This window comes from Cupressus sempervirens, chromosome 6 (assembly GCF_028749045.1).
Source record: "Cupressus sempervirens isolate cs-2001-9-10 chromosome 6, ASM2874904v1, whole genome shotgun sequence".
NCBI lineage: Eukaryota > Viridiplantae > Streptophyta > Pinopsida > Cupressales > Cupressaceae > Cupressus > Cupressus sempervirens.
Window position 1 is genome coordinate 118081566 of NC_143123.1, and position 17652 is coordinate 118099217.

The following is a 17652-nucleotide window of genomic DNA, read 5'->3' on the forward strand; positions in this document are numbered from 1 at the left end:
TTAAATATGAAGAAGGGTTCAAGAACACATGCTTTATGGTTTGCCCTTTATGGCCGTATGTTTAACACTACAGTTCCAATAGTTAAAGATCCAAGGATTGATAAGAGTCAGAATAGGTATTCACTACTCTGGCAGACAGATGCGAAGGGTGCACAGATCACTGCACCTCGCATGCCGCAGTTGACAGATATCCAGGTTCCAAAAGAATAGATAATTGACATGAAGGCATTACGCCAGTTAGAAGGCCCTAGTAATATGACAACTATTACTAATGTGCAAGAAGATTACAATCAAGCCTGAATATCGTTTGATTCTTCACAAAAGTCATCTGCGACAAAACCTTTGTCTAGGAGTCAGTCTTCACTTAGCTCATCTTCTTTGCCCGATATAACCAAACAGCCTTCTATGCCACCAATCCGAACACCACCTACAGTGCCTGTCAACCCAATTGCACCAATAACCAAGCATTCACCAACAGTCGTTTCCAATCCTCTTGCTGCTCCATGTGAACATCCTCAGTTCATGGAGTTGGATAATGGTGAAATGCAATGTACCAATTGTTCTTTCATCCGTCCCCATTATGTCCGCATGATCCTCTCTGGTCAACATACTTCCTTTGATTAGGCCAGATTGCAGTCTCCAGAAGTCCCATCTTTCCATGACTTCATTTTACAATCTGTTGATGATAAGTATAGCATTCCTTGCTGGCCTCAGCATGTTATAGCCTCTGGTCAACCAGATGCCCCTACACAGATCAAAATGCTCAATTATGCTAATATGTGTATCTAGAAAGCCTTGCTTGTGCAACAAAATCACTTTCAGAAACTTGTTCAGATGGAACTTGCCGCCCAGCAAGCCCAAGCCAGTACCAATGCTAACTTCCATACCATGATTGCCTCTTTGCAATCCCTTGAGTCTCGCCTTTCCAAGCAGTTTGCTGAGACTATGCAATCCGATATCAATAGTCTTCAGTCCAATTATCAGAGTTTTCGCACTTCCAGCGAAGCGTGGTGGGCAGATAGCACCAATCGACTAGCTTCTTTGTCTGCAACTTCACATAGCATAGCTACTACAGTCCAAAGTGTTACCATTACCACTCAGACTATTGCAAAGAAATTGTCTACAATAGAACAGACAACAACACAAGTATGTTCTCAACAACTAGCAGATGCACAAGGCATCCATAACAACGTGCAGTCTGTCAAAGATATTGTAATAGATAAGCTAAGTACTTTACCACAGCCTCCACCTGCAAAACCTCCAAGCAGTTTTCCCAGCTCGCAGGCAAATCACCAAAGGCTCAAAGCTCTACATTCTGGTAAAGCCTTAGTAATCCATGTACCTCAACCAAAGCCTCGGGAGTTTGATTCTAAGACAGGTACCTGGAAACAAGTCAATATGGTGTCTCAAGACCCATATGATCAGCTATATGCATTCAACAAAAAATGTACCACCGTACATTAATTTAGATAGCTATGATCTTGTTAAGAACAAAGCAACATTAGATGCACTACGTACTTGGATGGACAATGGCATCTATGCTGCCAATATGACACCTGACCAAGCTATAAGAAAAGGTTTAAATGCTCTTACAGGTATTGCAAGAAGCGCTTGGGATAGTCTTCCTACAGATTATAAAGATGATCTTATCAACGCCGGTGTCACAACTGTCAGTAGTGCCCTGTATAGAATGTTCGTTGGTCAACATGATAATGAACAGCGAGCAGCGCTGAAAAAATTCACAGAAAACAGAATCTGTGACATGAGCAAATTGGATGAGTACTGTAATGATCAGTACACCAATTTTTATAGATCAGGCCAAACAAATAATAATGTTTGGATGTATAATACTTTCTTAAATGGTTTTCCTCTTCAGCTGCAATCTTACTATAGAGAAAAGATTCTTTATAGTATTATGAATACTCCTGACATGAGTATTAATGATGTTACTTTTCCTCAGCTATGTCAGTTTATCAAAGAAATCAATAGTGATCTTTGCAGTGAAAAGCAAAATAGGAAAAAGAAGAAAGAGGTATTGCCTTACCTCAAAGCAGGACTTTGCCATTGTCAATCCACTTCATATGGATGTGACAAACACAGATCAAGGCATAAACCCTTCAAACAATATAAGGGCCAGAAGACTTCTGAGAAGTCTTTCTACAAGCCTAAATACAGAAAGAAAAGAAAAGTGTTCTTGAGAAAGAAAGGAAAAATAAAACGGAAAGATTTTAAGCCTACATGTTACATTTGCAAAGGAGAACACTATGCCAATAAGTGTCCAGATCGTGACAAAAAAGGTAAGCAAGTCCGCGCACTCCAATCTGCAAATTTGTACAATGAACCTGTTTCAGTAATTTCTGATGCTACTGATTCTGAAGCATCAAAAATTACTGAAACAGTAGCATCAAAAATTACTGAAACAGGTTCATTGTACAAATTTGCAGATTGGAGTGCGCGAACTTGCTTACCCTTTTTGTCACAATCTGGACACTTATTGACATAGTGTTCTCCTTTGCAAATGTAACATGTAGGCTTAAAATCTTTCCGTTTTATTTTTCCTTTCTTTCTCAAAAACACTTTTCTTTTCTTTCTGTATTTAGGCTTGTAGAAAGACTTCTCAGAAGTCTTCTGGCCCTTATATTGTTTGAAGGGTTTATGCCTTGATCTGTGTTTGTCACATCCATATGAAGTGGATTGACAATGGCAAAGTCCTGCTTTGAGGTAAGGCAATACATCTTTCTTCTTTTTCCTATTCTGTTTTTCACTGCAAAGATCACTATTGATTTCTTTGATAAACTGACATAGCTGAGGAAAAGTAACATCATTAATACTCATGTCAGGGGTATTCATAATACTATAAAGAATCTTTTCTCTATAGTAAGATTGCAGCTGAAGAGGAAAACCATTTAAGAAAGTATTATACATCCAAACATTATTATTTGTTTGGCCTTATCTATAAAAATTGGTGTACTGATCACTACAGTACTCATCCAATTTGCTCATGTCACAGATTCTGTTTTCTGTGAATTTTTTCAGCGCTGCTCACTGTTCATTATCATGTTGACCAACTAACATTCTATACAGGGCACTACTGACAGTTGTGACACTGGCGTTGATAAGATCATCTTTATAATCTGTAGGAAGACTATCCCAAGCGCTTCTTGCAATACCTGTAAGAGCATTTAAACCTTTTCTTATAGCTTGGTCAGGTGTCATATTGGCAACATAGATGGCATTGTCCATCCAAGTACGTAGTGCATCTAATGTTGCTTTGTTCTTAACAGGATCATAGCTATCTAAATTAATGTACAGTGGTACATTTTCGTTGAATGCATATAGCTGATCATATGGGTCCTGAGACACCATATTGACTTGTTTCCAGGTACCTGTCTTAGAATCAAACTCTTGAGGCTTTGGCTGAGGTACATGGATTACTAAGGCTTTACCAGAATGTAGAGCTTTGAGCCTTTGGTGATCTGCCTGCGAGCTAGGAAAACTGCTTGGAGGTTTTGCAGGTGGAGGCTGTGGTAAAGTACTTAGCTTATCTATTACAATATCTTTGACAGACTGCAAGCTGTTATGGATGCCTTGTGGATCTGCTAGTTGTTGAGAACATACTTGCGTTGTAGTCTGTTCTATTGTAGACAATTTCTTTGCAATAGTCTGAGTGGTAGTGGTAACACTTTGGACTGTAGTAGCTATGCTATGTGAAGTTGCAGACAAAGAAGCTAGTCGATTGGTGCTATCTGCCCACCACGCTTCGCTGGAAGTGCGAAAACTCTGATAATTGGACTGAAGACTATTGATATCGGATTGCATAGTCTCAGCAAACTGCTTGGAAAGGCGAGACTCAAGGGATTGCAAAGAGGCAATCACGGTATGGAAGTTAGCATTGGTACTGGCTTGGGCTTGCTAGGCGGCAAGTTCCATCTGAACAAGTTTCTGAAAGTGATTCTGTTGCACAAGCAAGGCTTTCTAGATACACAGATTATCATAATTGAGCATTTTGATCTGTGTAGGGGCATCTGGTTGACCAGAGGCTATAACATGCTGAGGCCAGCAAGGAATGCTATACTTATCATTAGCAGATTGTAAAATGAAGTCATGGAAAAATGGGACTTCTGGAGACTGCAATCTGGCCTGGTCAAAGGAAGTATGTTGACCAGAGAGGATCATGCGGACATAACGAGGACGGATGAAAGAACAATTGGTACATTGCATTTCACCATTATCCAACTCTATGAACTGAGGATGTTCACATGGAGCAGCAAGAGGATTGGAAACGACTATTGGTGAATGCTTGGTTATTGGTGCAGTTGGGTTGACAGGCACTGTAGGTGGTGTTCGGATTGGTGGCATAGAAGGCTGTCTGGTTATATCGCGCAAAGAAGATAAGCTAAGTGAACACTGACTCTTAGACAAAGGTTTTGTCATGGATGACGTTTGTGAAGAACCAAACGATATTCGGGCTTGATTGTAATCTTCTTGCACATTAGTAATAGTTGTCATATTACTAGGGCCTTCTAACTGGCGTAATGCCTTCATGTCAATTATCCATTCTTTTGGAACCTGGATATCTGTCAACTGCAGCATGCGAGGTGCAGTGATCTGTGCACCCTTCACATCTGTCTGCCAGAGTAGTGAATACCTATTCTGACTCTTATCAATCTTTGGATCTTTAACTATTGGAATTGTAGTGTTAAACAAACGGCCATAAAGGGCAAACCATAAAGCATGTGTTCATGAACCCTTCTTCATATTTAAGTACTGCGTTCCAAATTGGAACATCATCACCTTATCTAAATGGTCATCTAACAGACTAACTGCAAAGTTAGGGATGACGTCAAAGGCTATGGCTCCTGCAGCCATGGGTGCAGAGATGCCTCTCATGAGCATATCGCTATACCTATTATGTCTTGCATCAAGCAAAGTCATCATGATTGTTGCTGGTATACCTTTGCGATATAATGGTTCTATTCCAGCCACAATACTACCTATGTGCAGATACTTATATCTGTTCTTGGTTTTGGCTTGTTTCACCAGATTCTGAATGTCTTTACTGGATAAAAGATTGATAAAGCTGTGAGGCTGATCATTCTTCACTACTACTTGCAACTCTATTAACTTACATATAGTTTTGGATTTATAGGCTAATAAACCTAGATCACTGTAAATCTCACTCCATTTCTTAACTGGTAATTTAAATCTATCTGTAGGCATAGAGTATGCCTCAGACTATGATACATCTTCATCCACATTAATATCTTGTATGGAATCAAAACCTGAACTCAAACTTACTATTTCTGTTGTTTGGTCTGCATCTTGTTGATCGCGAGGATCGACCATCTCGATCTCTTTTTTGTTATCGTGGTTTGAAATGCGCTACTCTCCCTGCCTCTAAAACGCCTTCACACGGCTTGAACAACGAGGACTTACGTCACGCGAGAACCGAACAGAAACACGAGAAGCTCTATTGACAAGTGCAGAAACAAACACCATAATAATAAGAAAGAACCTGGCTCTGATACCAATTTTTACAACAGCTGTGAATGTAAACCTGAATATGATATTTCATTGATATGCAGCGGAACTTTTACAATTGTTTACATATACATCACGCGCTGATAGTCTGATTTATGATTATCTCGGATGAGATAAGAGCATACTCTCTATATCAGAATATGAGTACAAGAAACTTCAGAGATTGAGATTTACAGACTTCTAAAAGAGACTAGACTAAATATCTGAACTCTTCTAAGACTTCTTATCCTAAGACTGCTTCGACTTAAGACTTCTTCGACCTCCCCTTTAGAATGAAGAGCAAGCTCCCTTATATAGATGGAAGACATTTGCTTCATTTTACAATTCTTTCAAGTCCGACCATACCGGGTGGACGCGCGTAAAGTTATGGAGGACAGAAAGAATCTAACAACAGGACCTCCACTCACAAAAGGAGGTGAACAAGAACACACCGACACATTTTATTACAAAGGCATCTTTTTGAACGAGAAGGGTAACTCGGTTGATGTCAATTTTACCAAGGCTGACGTCCTTGTCTTAGTTTTACTTACACAGGTTAAGATACCTGCGTCAAGTGACAACCTCACTTGATGAGTGTTAGTACTGATGCATACGTGGAGAACTGACTTCCCAGTTCATCTCTTCTTCGTCTTCAGAAAGGGATCTATTTTTTGCATCAAGTCTTTCAAAGCGTTCTTCCAAGGATTCTTCTTTCCAAAAAATGCGTCGTGTGACCCGAAGAAAGGCTGTGGAGTTATTGATATCAGGAGTACGATCTTCTGAAATTGTTTCAAACTGTGTGAACAACCATAGTGGTTTTCTGTTTGCTACAAAGGAAGAATGAGTTCGCAATTCGATGGTATCTTCCTGCGCTGGTGTTGGTCCGAATTTTGAAAATGCACTTATAGAGATTGTTGTTGGTGTTGCTGACAGCAACTGCAAATGGAATAGGTGACCATAATTAATGGTTAGAGGGAATTGCAGATGAGCATGTGGATATAGGCCAAGAAAGGCTTTGATGTTGATTTGGAATATGAGTATTGTTAGAGAACTCAATTGGCCATTCATAACAAGATGCGTAGGTTGGAATAGTTCCTATGGCAGCAGAGATTTCTGGATCTGCTTCTCGACAAGGATATTTTATAAGGAGAGAATCGGTGAGGCGCTGTCGACTGGCTGCAAAATGAACTTGGCGAAGTTCATCATATATTTGTTTTGTGAGCATCCTTGTATCTGCAATCCAACGTGTATCACACACCATTGGGTAAGTAGATCTCCGTTCCATAATCATACGAATATGTTGTTGATTGTGTTGTGCAGATTCTGGAGTTGGAGCAACATGAGGAGCTAGAGGGACTGCAATGCATCTGTCTGGTTGGCATCTGTCTGGTTGTGGTAGTCGTTGCAGAGCTTGGTCCCTGTGATCTTCCATGAGTCTTCCTCGTTCTTCTTCAATGCTCATGCGAACTTGATCATCATGAATCTGTTGATTAGTTAAATCAAGAGCAAAATATGAACTATTGTACAGATTAGTTAAATATCCAATAATGTCTAAGCCACTGGATTAGCTCGAGGGCGGATATATTCTTGATACTCATGTTCTTCATTTAAGGCATTGACATGATAACCTTCTCTACTGAGAAAGTCTGCTAGAACATTTTTAATGCCTTCTATATATTCAATTTCAAATTCAAATGTATCTAAAAATTGCGCCCATCGCAACAAGCGACCACGAGCGACTTTGTGTTTTGGTTCTTTCTTGAAGAAGCTTGCTAGGTGTCTTAAATCACTTCTTAACACAAATGGCTTATCACCTATGAACAACTGAAATTTGATGAAAGCATTTATAACAGCAAGCAATTCTTTATGTGTGCTATGATATTTTAATTCAGCACCTTTGAAAGAGCCCGATTCATACCTGACAACTTCTTCTCGAGTTTTACCTTCATGTTGGACTTCTTCGAGAAGAACAGCACCCCATACTTCATTGGAAGCATCTGTTTGGACGATCTTTTTTCCCGTTCCTGGAATCTTCAAAGGAGGGAGCTGCTGACACTGATCCTTGATGGACTGGATAATCTAATCATGCTGTTGAGTCCATGGTGGCGCATTCTTACGTAAAAGCTTATTCAGCTTTTTTCTTGCTTCAGCTATTCTATGATAGTATCCAACAATGTAGTTGACCATGCCAAGAAATCGTTGAAGGGATTTCTTATCTCGTACTTCTACTTTTGAGATGGCAGTAAGTAGATGAGTTTGTGGATACAGTCAGCCATTAGGTTCAATTCTGGTACCGTTGAATAGTAAGCTTTCAGTACACCATTGCAGCTTGGTAGGATTCAAACATAATCCATTACTCTGACATATGTTTAAGAACTGCTTCAGATGGTTCATATGACTTTGATAATCTTGACTGAAGATCAGAATATCATCAATATATGGTTGTATGAACTTTGCATATGGACTGAAGAGTCGGTCCATGTGGCTCTGAAAAATTGATGGTGCAATTTTGATTCCGAATGGTAATACATTCCATTCATATAATTCTTGTAGCACAGAAAAGGCAATTTTGTATCGATCTTTCTCTTGAAGGCTAACTTGCCAAGCTCCTTTGGTTAGATCGAACTTACTGAAGATATTACAACCCTGAATCCTTTGCCAAATGTAGTCCTTACTTGGAAGAGGATGTTGGTTATTTTGTAGATAGACATTCAAAGGTTTATAGTTCACTACTAACCTTTTCTCTCGGATAATATTGTCATTCTCCTCTTGTTTAGGGACATACATGACATGACAAGAAAATGGGCTATTGCTGGGTCTGATAATGGCTTTGGATAGAAGTTCTTTAATATCCTTTTCACACAATGCTTGTTCTTCTGGAGATAGAATAAAGTAATTGGCTTTACTTGCTGGAAGCATTGGTTGGTTGTTTTCATCATTTTTGAGAGGGAGTGTACAACTCATATTGTGCTGATATTTACTGAGATCCTTAGTTAAAACAGTTGCGCAAAAATCAAACTGTATAATGGCTAATTCCCCCCGGGCGGCAAGAGACTGCGTGGCTAACCAGACACGCGATTGAGGCGGAATAGGGTTCGACATAGAAAGATAGGATAACTTGGGTGAATATGCGCGAAACTCATTTATTTGAAACACTCGACCAAATTGAAAGTCGATATAAGTACCCTGGTGGCCAACAGTATAAAAGGACCATTGCTGTAAGGTTTGACTGCCAATGATACAGTCATATTGGTCGACAAGAAACTGTAAGAAAGTTACAAAACAAATTTGCGAGGCAAATTGTATAGGAATGTGCTTGGAAGCGGAGAAGATTGTTGGCATGAGTTACTGAGTGAATACTAGTGGTAAGAATCCAACAATCAAGAGGAAAGGCTTCCTTACGGGTCAGATTACAATCTGCGCCGGAGTCTAACAAAGCACATAACTGGTATGATTTTAATCCAAATAATTTGACAGTCAATAAAAATGCAGGGCATGGATTACTCATACCTTTCTAATAACCGAATGCCTGCTTCGGGTTCATCCTGTTGAGCCTGCAGATGAGAAATTGCAAGTTCTTCCATTACTTCTTCAGGGATTGGTTCCTATACTTGTTCACTTTCAAGGAGCAATTTGTCAAAAGCTGACATTTTCCAATAAAATAGTGGAACGCGTGACCTCCTAGTACATATTCCAAGCTCACAAATCTTATTTTTAAATATTTAATCTGATTTTTATTTAAAATTAAGTATATAGTTGTAGAAAAGTGGATATAAATTTTTATTTTAGAATTATAATAAATGCTCAGCATTTTGAATAGAGAAATATTTATAGTAAAATGATTTTTAGATAATAGATAATAAAAATATTTTATCATTTGAAATGGATAATTGGGTATTTTCCAATTTCTTGAATTTTAACTTTTATTAATTAATTTTTTTCAAATATATTAAATTAAAAATTCTATTTAATTTTTATTCATGATAAAGGTATTGAATTTGACTAGATATTTATGTCAAAATTTGATAATTTGACTAGATATTTATGTCAAAATTAGATTTCATTTTGCGTTTTGAATAATTATATTTTAAAATATATGTATTATATAATATTACTTTTTACAATAAAAATATAAAAAACATATTTACTTTAGATTGTAATAAATTATATTTAAAAAAGTATTTACCATTGTAATACTTTTGATTCATTTTGCGTTTTGAATAATTATATTTTAAAATATATGTATTATATAATATTACTTTTTATAATAAAAATATAAAAAATATATTTACTTTTAGATTGTAATAAATTATATTTAAAAAAGTATTTACCATTGTAATACTTTTGATTCATTTTGCGTTTTGAAGAATTATATTTTAAAATATATGTATTATATAATATTACTTTTTACAATAAAAATATAAAAAATATATTTACTTTTAGATTGTAATAAATTATATTTAAAAATGTATTTACCATTGTAATACTTTTGATTTAGAAGAAAAATGTTGACTCACTGCAAATTATAATTAGAGTTTTCTTAATAAAAAAAAGACATTTTTTTCTGATTTTCTCCCTTGTACTACTCATTATTAGTTGGACAGATGTATTTGAAAAAAACCACCAATTTTTTTTAAATTGATCTTCACTATCTCTTCGACATACCCATTGCACTCTAAGGTGCGATTGCTAGCTTATATATGTTTGCATTTAAGAACATTGCTATATGAACTTTCACTATTTGGAAAAATTTGATTGAAGAGGCCTCTACCGAACTTACAACAGCTACAACTTTCCTCACTTCCGTGCTCTCAAAAATGCAACCTCGACTGCAGCTGGATCAATTGCATGATAATTTGTAATATTTGATGCCTCGTGGCGAAATTAGCGTGTGAAACAAATTCACTACGGTTTGGCAACCAAAATGAATATTTCAGCTATATTGTAACGATTGAAGGTAAACTGAGCATATCACAGAAAACTATCTAAACCCTTCAAAACTCAACAGAAAGCTGATAATGTATGATCACAGTAAATATAGCCTACTCGCAAAATATGCGAAACCACCTTGCGCTTGCCAACCCCATCTGTTCAAACAGAGTAACGGTCTGCATAAACTGAAGGGAACACCGCACAAAAACAAATAAGAGTTATTTCATCACTGGTATAGAAGCATTCATAGAAGGATATGAATGTCTTACTGCCAAATCAAATGCTGCTTTGTTTTAGAGCTGGCAGTCAAATGCCGCTTTGTTTTGGAGCTAGCTAGATTCATAGCCACCACATGAAGCGCTCTTCTTGCCTGTGGTATTCTGGTAAACATAAAAATAAGAGACTGAAGACCTCACTTTCGATTAAGTTCAAAATCACTCCTTCCAAACCAATTACCAAATAAATAGTTTTATATCACCGTTCCTAACATCTACTGTTTAATGCAAATGAAACTCTAACGCAATCCCTTAAAAGAAGAGGAGCAATATTCCACATTTACATTAAGTTATACTACACACCAGCAAATTAAGTTGCAAATGAAATGAGTTACCTTTTCTCAAATCTGTTAATGGAATGCATCTACAATTTCATCCATAGCACAATCACTTGGAAAAGGCTTACAGGCCTTTCGATAAGAACCCCTACTTCATGTTAGGGCAAATTGCAGTCAATGCGCAAGTTGAATACTCTTTGACAACTGCGTGAACTTGTCAAACCAGCACCCTAACTATTCCAAACAAGTAGTTGAATACTCTTCACAACTACGTGAACTTAAATAATATAATCACCATTTCAAACAAGTAGTTGAAACTGCAAGGGAGTAGAAATTGACATCCTGCTGCCATGAGTGAACGCTACTTCCTTTCAAAAATGGAAGCTAACAAAAATCTACAGTAATTTACTACGGTATGACAGAAGAAGACAAAATAAGAGCGTTAAGAAACACACGTTGCACCTTTATTACTCGTAGCAAGGCAACAAAATAGTACCGCTTATTCCTGTTACTCCTTACATTAACAAGATTGGTCGCAGTCATACTAGTTTCACGCCACGACAAAATTGTCTTTTCATCATCTGTATAGACAGTATATTGTTTTGCATAAACAAGGCACAGATCCAACAAAACATTAGGAACAAATCGGTTACTTAAAATCAATCATAGCGACAACGTCGAATTCAAATCAGGAAGTTTAGTTTTCTTATCGTCCTGCCAAAATTTGAATCTGAATTTCAATCGTTTTATAGCTGGAACACCATATCCATGTCCCCTGTTAATAAAAGACCATCTTCTTTCAAAAATGGTAAAAACATGTTAACTCGAGAAATGAAAATACCAAATCTATACCCACTCTGGAGAACTCTTTCTTCCGTCATATATATACCTATTGACTCCATACAGGAAAGAATGAATTCCTCCATCAAGTACCTCAAGTTTCCCACCTTCCTCTAGGAATCTGGACCAATCCAACACTAGACAAACAGCTCAGACAATATCCAACATATGACCTTCACATCTACTGACATATGGTTTATTAGTTGACAACAGATCACAAAGCAAAAAAAAATACTTATAAAGAGACAAGCATTGCACCTAATTATTACTTCTAGCAAGGAAATAAGAACTACACCGTTTATTAGCGTTACATCACTGCAAACATAGAACGTAGTCATACAACTTCATTGTGATCTGTACAGACAGAATACATTGCTTTGTATAAATAAACTTCAAAATTCTAACAAAAATCTAGAATCGGATAAGTTCACTTGAATCAATCATGGAAATATAGTAGATCTCAAATCGTTTACTGAAGAGTTTCTTATACTCGTGAAGAATTTCTTATTCTCCCAAAAAAATTCTTATCCTCCCATCTTCAAATCTACTAAGGTATAGTTCATTGTAGTAACACAAATCGAAACCTCAACGTCATCTGTATGGACATAATATATTCCTCTACAATTCTAACAAAAATTAAGAATCGGATAACAGTGTCTTAGAAACAAGAAACAAAAAAGAACTCAGAAGCGTAGAATTTCTTATCGTCCCGCCACAATTAGAAGTTCCAGCACGACCACAGTAGACTCTCTGTAAAATACAGATATCAACCCAAAAACTCAACCTCCTCTATGAACCTAAAACCACGCAGGTTCTACAACAAAAACACCAAAATGTTTGAATGATATCCAACACGTGAGCTATAGAGAGAACATTAATCCTAATGAGAGAATCAAGATACTTATCCTCCCAACGAAATTAGAAGATGCATTATTTTATTACCTTGAACACCAAATCCGCGACGCACCTATTTACCCAGAGACAGATCAAATCGATTAAATCGATTCCTTAAAACTAATCATAAAGAGAGCGTTAAATTCAAAAGAGTAAGTTTAGAACAACTTATCCTCAAGCTAAAACTAGAAAGTTTAATTGTTCGACTGCCTATGGTTGAGTGCTTTTCAAGGTAGCATACGCATTAACCAATAAACGAAAGAACGTAATCCTCCATCATCATGTACATCAACCTTACTTTAGGAACCTAGAACAATCGAGCTCTCCAACAAAACCACATAACAGTTTGTATAAGATCCAGACGATAATTATAAGAGAGGACACATTGCACCTAATTATTGCTTATAGCAAGGGAATAAAAATTGTACCACTTTATCTGTGTTACTTCACTGCAATAACATAGGCAACAGTCACGGGGAGTCCTACATAAATTCAATAGCAATCTGTACAGACAAAATACATTGGTTTAAATAAATAAGTGCACAATTTTAACCCAAAAATATTAGTTCATTATAGAAAAATTGATCTCAAAATCATAAAGAATATCTCATCCTCCTGCCACAGTTAGAAGTTCCATTGTTTCATTGCTGGAAACGCCACACGTCCACTGTGGCACGCCCTCTCCTCCCACTTATGTATCTCAGAAACACAACTTCCACCTTCCATTAGGAACCTGGACTACCTGTGCACTTCAACAAAACAGCTCGTACAATATCCCACAAACAATCTTCAAACAATCTTCAAATTTACCAAGATATAGTTTATTGTAGGTGATTGCATTCCTTGCAATGAAAAAATATACAAACAAGACAATTGAAGCTAACTATTACTTCTAACAAGGGAATAAGAACTGTACCACTTAGTATCGTGACTTCATCGTAGTAAACATAGATCAAAGTCGTACAACTTTCAACGTCCTCTGTATGGACATAATAATTGTTTTGCATAAACAAAGACACACTTCACAATTCTAACAAAAAATGAGACTAATAAAAGTTTCTTTAATCGATTATGTAAACAAAATAGAATTCAAATCATTGAGTGAAGAGTTTGTTATCCTCCAGCAACAATTACAAGTTCCATTGTTTTACAGCTGGGAAGACCAGATGCACCGCCGCAGTGGCAGGCTCCAGAAGCTCACCCTCCTCGAGGAATCTTAAATCAAACAGATATTACAACAATGTAAGGTCATCTTAGTACAAATCTGCTTGGGAATCGTTCTTAAGTACAAAACCAAGAAAACAGGTTTTCTAAGAGGCGAAAATAGAACCTAATTACTTCTAGCAAGTGGAAAAATTGAACCAGTTATATCTGACACTTCATTTCAATAACATAGTCCAGCGTTCGTACCACTTGCACCCCAAGTCTAAGTGCCCAACTCCACATCTGTATAGACAGTCCATCGTTATACGTAAACAAATGCATAGTAGGATCAAATCACTTGTTTGAAATCTATCAAACAGAATAACTTTAACCAAAAACATAGAATAAAGATATCTTATACTCCTGACGAACTGCATTGTTATATAGTTAGAACACCAAATCCATGTCCATTCTCACGTGCGCAATGTACCTATTAACCAGTGACGAGTTACATTGATTTGTAACAAAGACATAATTCTAACACCAAAAAAGGATCAAATCAGTTCCTTTAAACTAAGCATAGAAAGAAAAAAATTCAAAAGAGTGCGCTCACAACTACTCATACTCCAGCCAAAACTAGAAGTCCGAGAAACGCCAAATCCATGCACATTGTCGAGCGCACTTCAAGGTAGCATACCCATTAACCCACAAATGAAAGAAAGTAATCCTCCATCGTCGTCTACATCAACCTTACTTAAAAACCTGGACCAATTGAGCTCTCCAACGGAACCAAATAACAGTTTGTATAGAACCTAGCAAGTAATCTTAGGTTCAAATCTATTCGCGTATGGTTCACTATTAGGCGACTAGAAATGGTGCAGGGGAATGAAACTAGGTATTTTAAAAGATAAGACATGACACGTTTTACCTAATTGATTCTTAAAGCAAGAGATTAAAGATTGTACCACTTATTTGTGTTACTTCACTGTAATAACATCGTTCAGCCATATGGAGCCATACGTTACTTCAATAGTAATCTGTAGAGACAAGATACATTGGTTTGAATAAACAAGTGCAACTTTATAACCCAAAAATAAAAATAGAATTAAATCAGTCAATTATGGTAAAAGTGAATTTAAACAAAAGAATATCTCATCCGCCTGCCACAATTAGAAGTTCCACTGTTTCATAGCAGAAAACGCCAAAACCAAGTCCACTGTGGCACGCCCTCTTCTCCCTGTAAAACCTCGTAAACTCAACCCTCCAGTAGGAACCTAAAAAATAAGTTTATCTTATGCGCATATACTACAGTAACAACAAAGAAAGAAAATACATGTTGTGAAAGACGAAGAAATCACATAAATATTTCTTCAAAATATTAATTAAAAATTGGACCACTTTAATAACATATGCCGGAGAACTAAAACTTACAACACCAACTTACAACGCCGTGTCAGACTTGCCTACTCGCCATCTGAATAGACAGTGTACACCATTTTACATAAACAAAAGCACAAATCTAAAAAGATTCTAAGATCAAATTAGGTGCTTTAAACTAGTCATAGAGGAGGCATTGAATTCAAATCGGGTAGTTTTGATTTCTTGTTCTCCTGCCCTTTAATCCAACTCAAGGAGTTGCATAATCAGGGGAAACACCACTGCACGCCCACCGTTTAAGCAATCTTCCTTGTGAGATACCTTTCAACCCATAAATGAAATTAATGAAAAAATGAATTCCTCAGACGAGCAATTGCATCTAAATATTTACTTCTAGCAAGGGAATTAAAATTGTACCACTTAGTCCTGTGACGTCTAAGTCGGTGTCGTACAATTTTGACGTAATCTGCATTGACAAAATATATTGATCTGCATAACCAAAGAAATGCTTCACAAACCAAATCCACGACCACTTATACCTGTTCAGTCATCACCCTCTCATCTGTACAAAATAGTACAAAGTTTTGCACTGACAGACACGATTCTAACAAAAATAGGATCAAAACACTCAAATACCAATTACACCTCCAGTGGTGGGATAGGACCAAGACGAAATATTTAAAGATACGCAATCGATTAAAGCTTCAAGGCCCGTCCCTACAGAAATATTTACAAATCTTCTCCGATAGGAGTAACGTTCCAATCCACTGTTGTAATCTTTTCCAGCTAAAACTTACTACAGATAAAAATAATCACACTCCACAGATATCAATGTTTCCACTCAAGACCCTATGACATAAAACCCTACTACCAAGGGCAAGCAAACAGAACTAGTATGTTCTTCAAACCCTACCATACCATGGCGAATAAATATTTCTATATTTTTAGCAAAATAAATCTGATTTAGAGATAAAATAAACATACGGTGAACCCGCCAAAACTAACAACCCCGCTTGCCCCACACCAGTGATATTATAAGAAACCCTGAAAACCATTAAATAGTTCCATTCCAATGTTGTAATCTTTTCCAGCTAAAGAGTTACTACAGATTAAAATAATCACTCCACAGATATCAATGTTTCCATTCAAGACCCTCTGACATAAAACATTTTACCGAGAGCAAGCAACCAAAACTATTCTGCCCTTGAAACCCTGACATACCGTGGCGAATAAGTATTTCTACAGTTTTAGCAAAGTAAATCTTATATAGAGATAAATAAACTTACGGTGAATCCGCCGAAACTAACAACCCCGCTTGCACCACACCAGTGATATTATACGAACCCCTGAAAGCCATCAAATATAACCAACTTCGGTTCCATTCAACTCGCTACAATAACCTACAACTGAAATTTGTAAATCGGCCGCTATTTAGTGCAGAAAAAGAGAAGCCGAAGGAGAGATAATACTCAGACTCGAGATGTTTACTACCCAGTTCAACCTGCATGTCTCTCTTTCGACCGATCATCGTCTCATCCCTCATGGCTGCCTCTTGCCTCTCCCAACGGGCGTTAATCTTCTTTCATCGCCTCATCTAGATAAAGATGAATCGTGCTATCAATCCTCCTGCCGCTCCTTATATGGAAAACCTAGCTTTTCACTCACTCGGCCTACAAATGAAGAAAACGGTATGCACCATCACAATTACATCACAGAAATAAAAAGGAAGGGATCTGACTCTTTCATGTACGATCTGTTAACGTGGATCAAATTCGCCATATTGACGGATGGAAAACAAAGCCATAGTGATAATGATTTAAAAACCCATGAAATCTAACCGACCTCGATGGCAAGCTTACAGGTCATTTCTGTCAGGGCTCGAGTATATTTCTGTTCAACACACCAAAAACTAGATAAACCAAAAGAAAAAGAAAATGCAACCAATTGAACGACAGCTGAGATTCCCACCATACACCCATCCCACTCAGAGAGAACCTTGCGCAAGAAAACTGCTAATAGATACCGCTGCCCCGGCTACGGAAACTACTGCATTATAGGGTTTGCTTTAATAGATATTTATAGGTCAGATTTGATGCGAGGGAAAGGATCGGACCATCAAAGTGAGGCGGCCGAAGATAATCTACGGTGATTTTATCAGCCACCTGTAAAGAAATTTTTCCACCGACTCTCCAGATTGATCGAACATAGGACGGTTCCATTCTAACGGTGTTCTAGATATTTTAAAAAGATAATATTAGAGAAATATATTTGGAAGAAAGATGATATAGTGGTCATTACTTGTTAAAATAAAAATTTAGCTAAATTACAAATTATTATTTGAAGTAAAAAAAACTAAATCAATCAAAATAATTTAAAAATTAAAACTTCAATCA

At 37.0% G+C, this 17652-nt stretch overlaps 1 protein-coding gene across 16 annotated transcripts; it reads right to left on the reverse strand.

The window, feature by feature from the left end:
* Positions 1-10129: 10129 nt before the first annotated feature.
* Positions 10130-17309, reverse strand: LOC149551505 (uncharacterized). 16 transcript variants are annotated; one of them, XM_089786998.1, is made up of 7 exons: positions 17228-17309; positions 17102-17149; positions 16729-16929; positions 16546-16605; positions 10722-10832; positions 10567-10637; positions 10130-10425 (listed from the first exon to the last, which is right to left on the reverse strand). In XM_089786998.1, the coding sequence occupies exons 3-7, from the start codon at positions 16800-16802 to the stop codon at positions 10361-10363; spliced, it is 381 nt and encodes a 126-aa protein (XP_089643124.1). In that variant the 5' UTR covers positions 16803-16929; positions 17102-17149; positions 17228-17309; the 3' UTR covers positions 10130-10360. The 16 variants fall into 16 exon arrangements, 8 of the variants coding, with proteins under 8 accessions (XP_089643124.1, XP_089643122.1, XP_089643123.1 ...); XR_016352766.1 differs by adding exons at positions 14848-15580; positions 15677-15748 and having other exon boundaries at positions 10130-14372; positions 17102-17309; XM_089786996.1 differs by having other exon boundaries at positions 17102-17303.
* Positions 17310-17652: the final 343 nt, after the last annotated feature.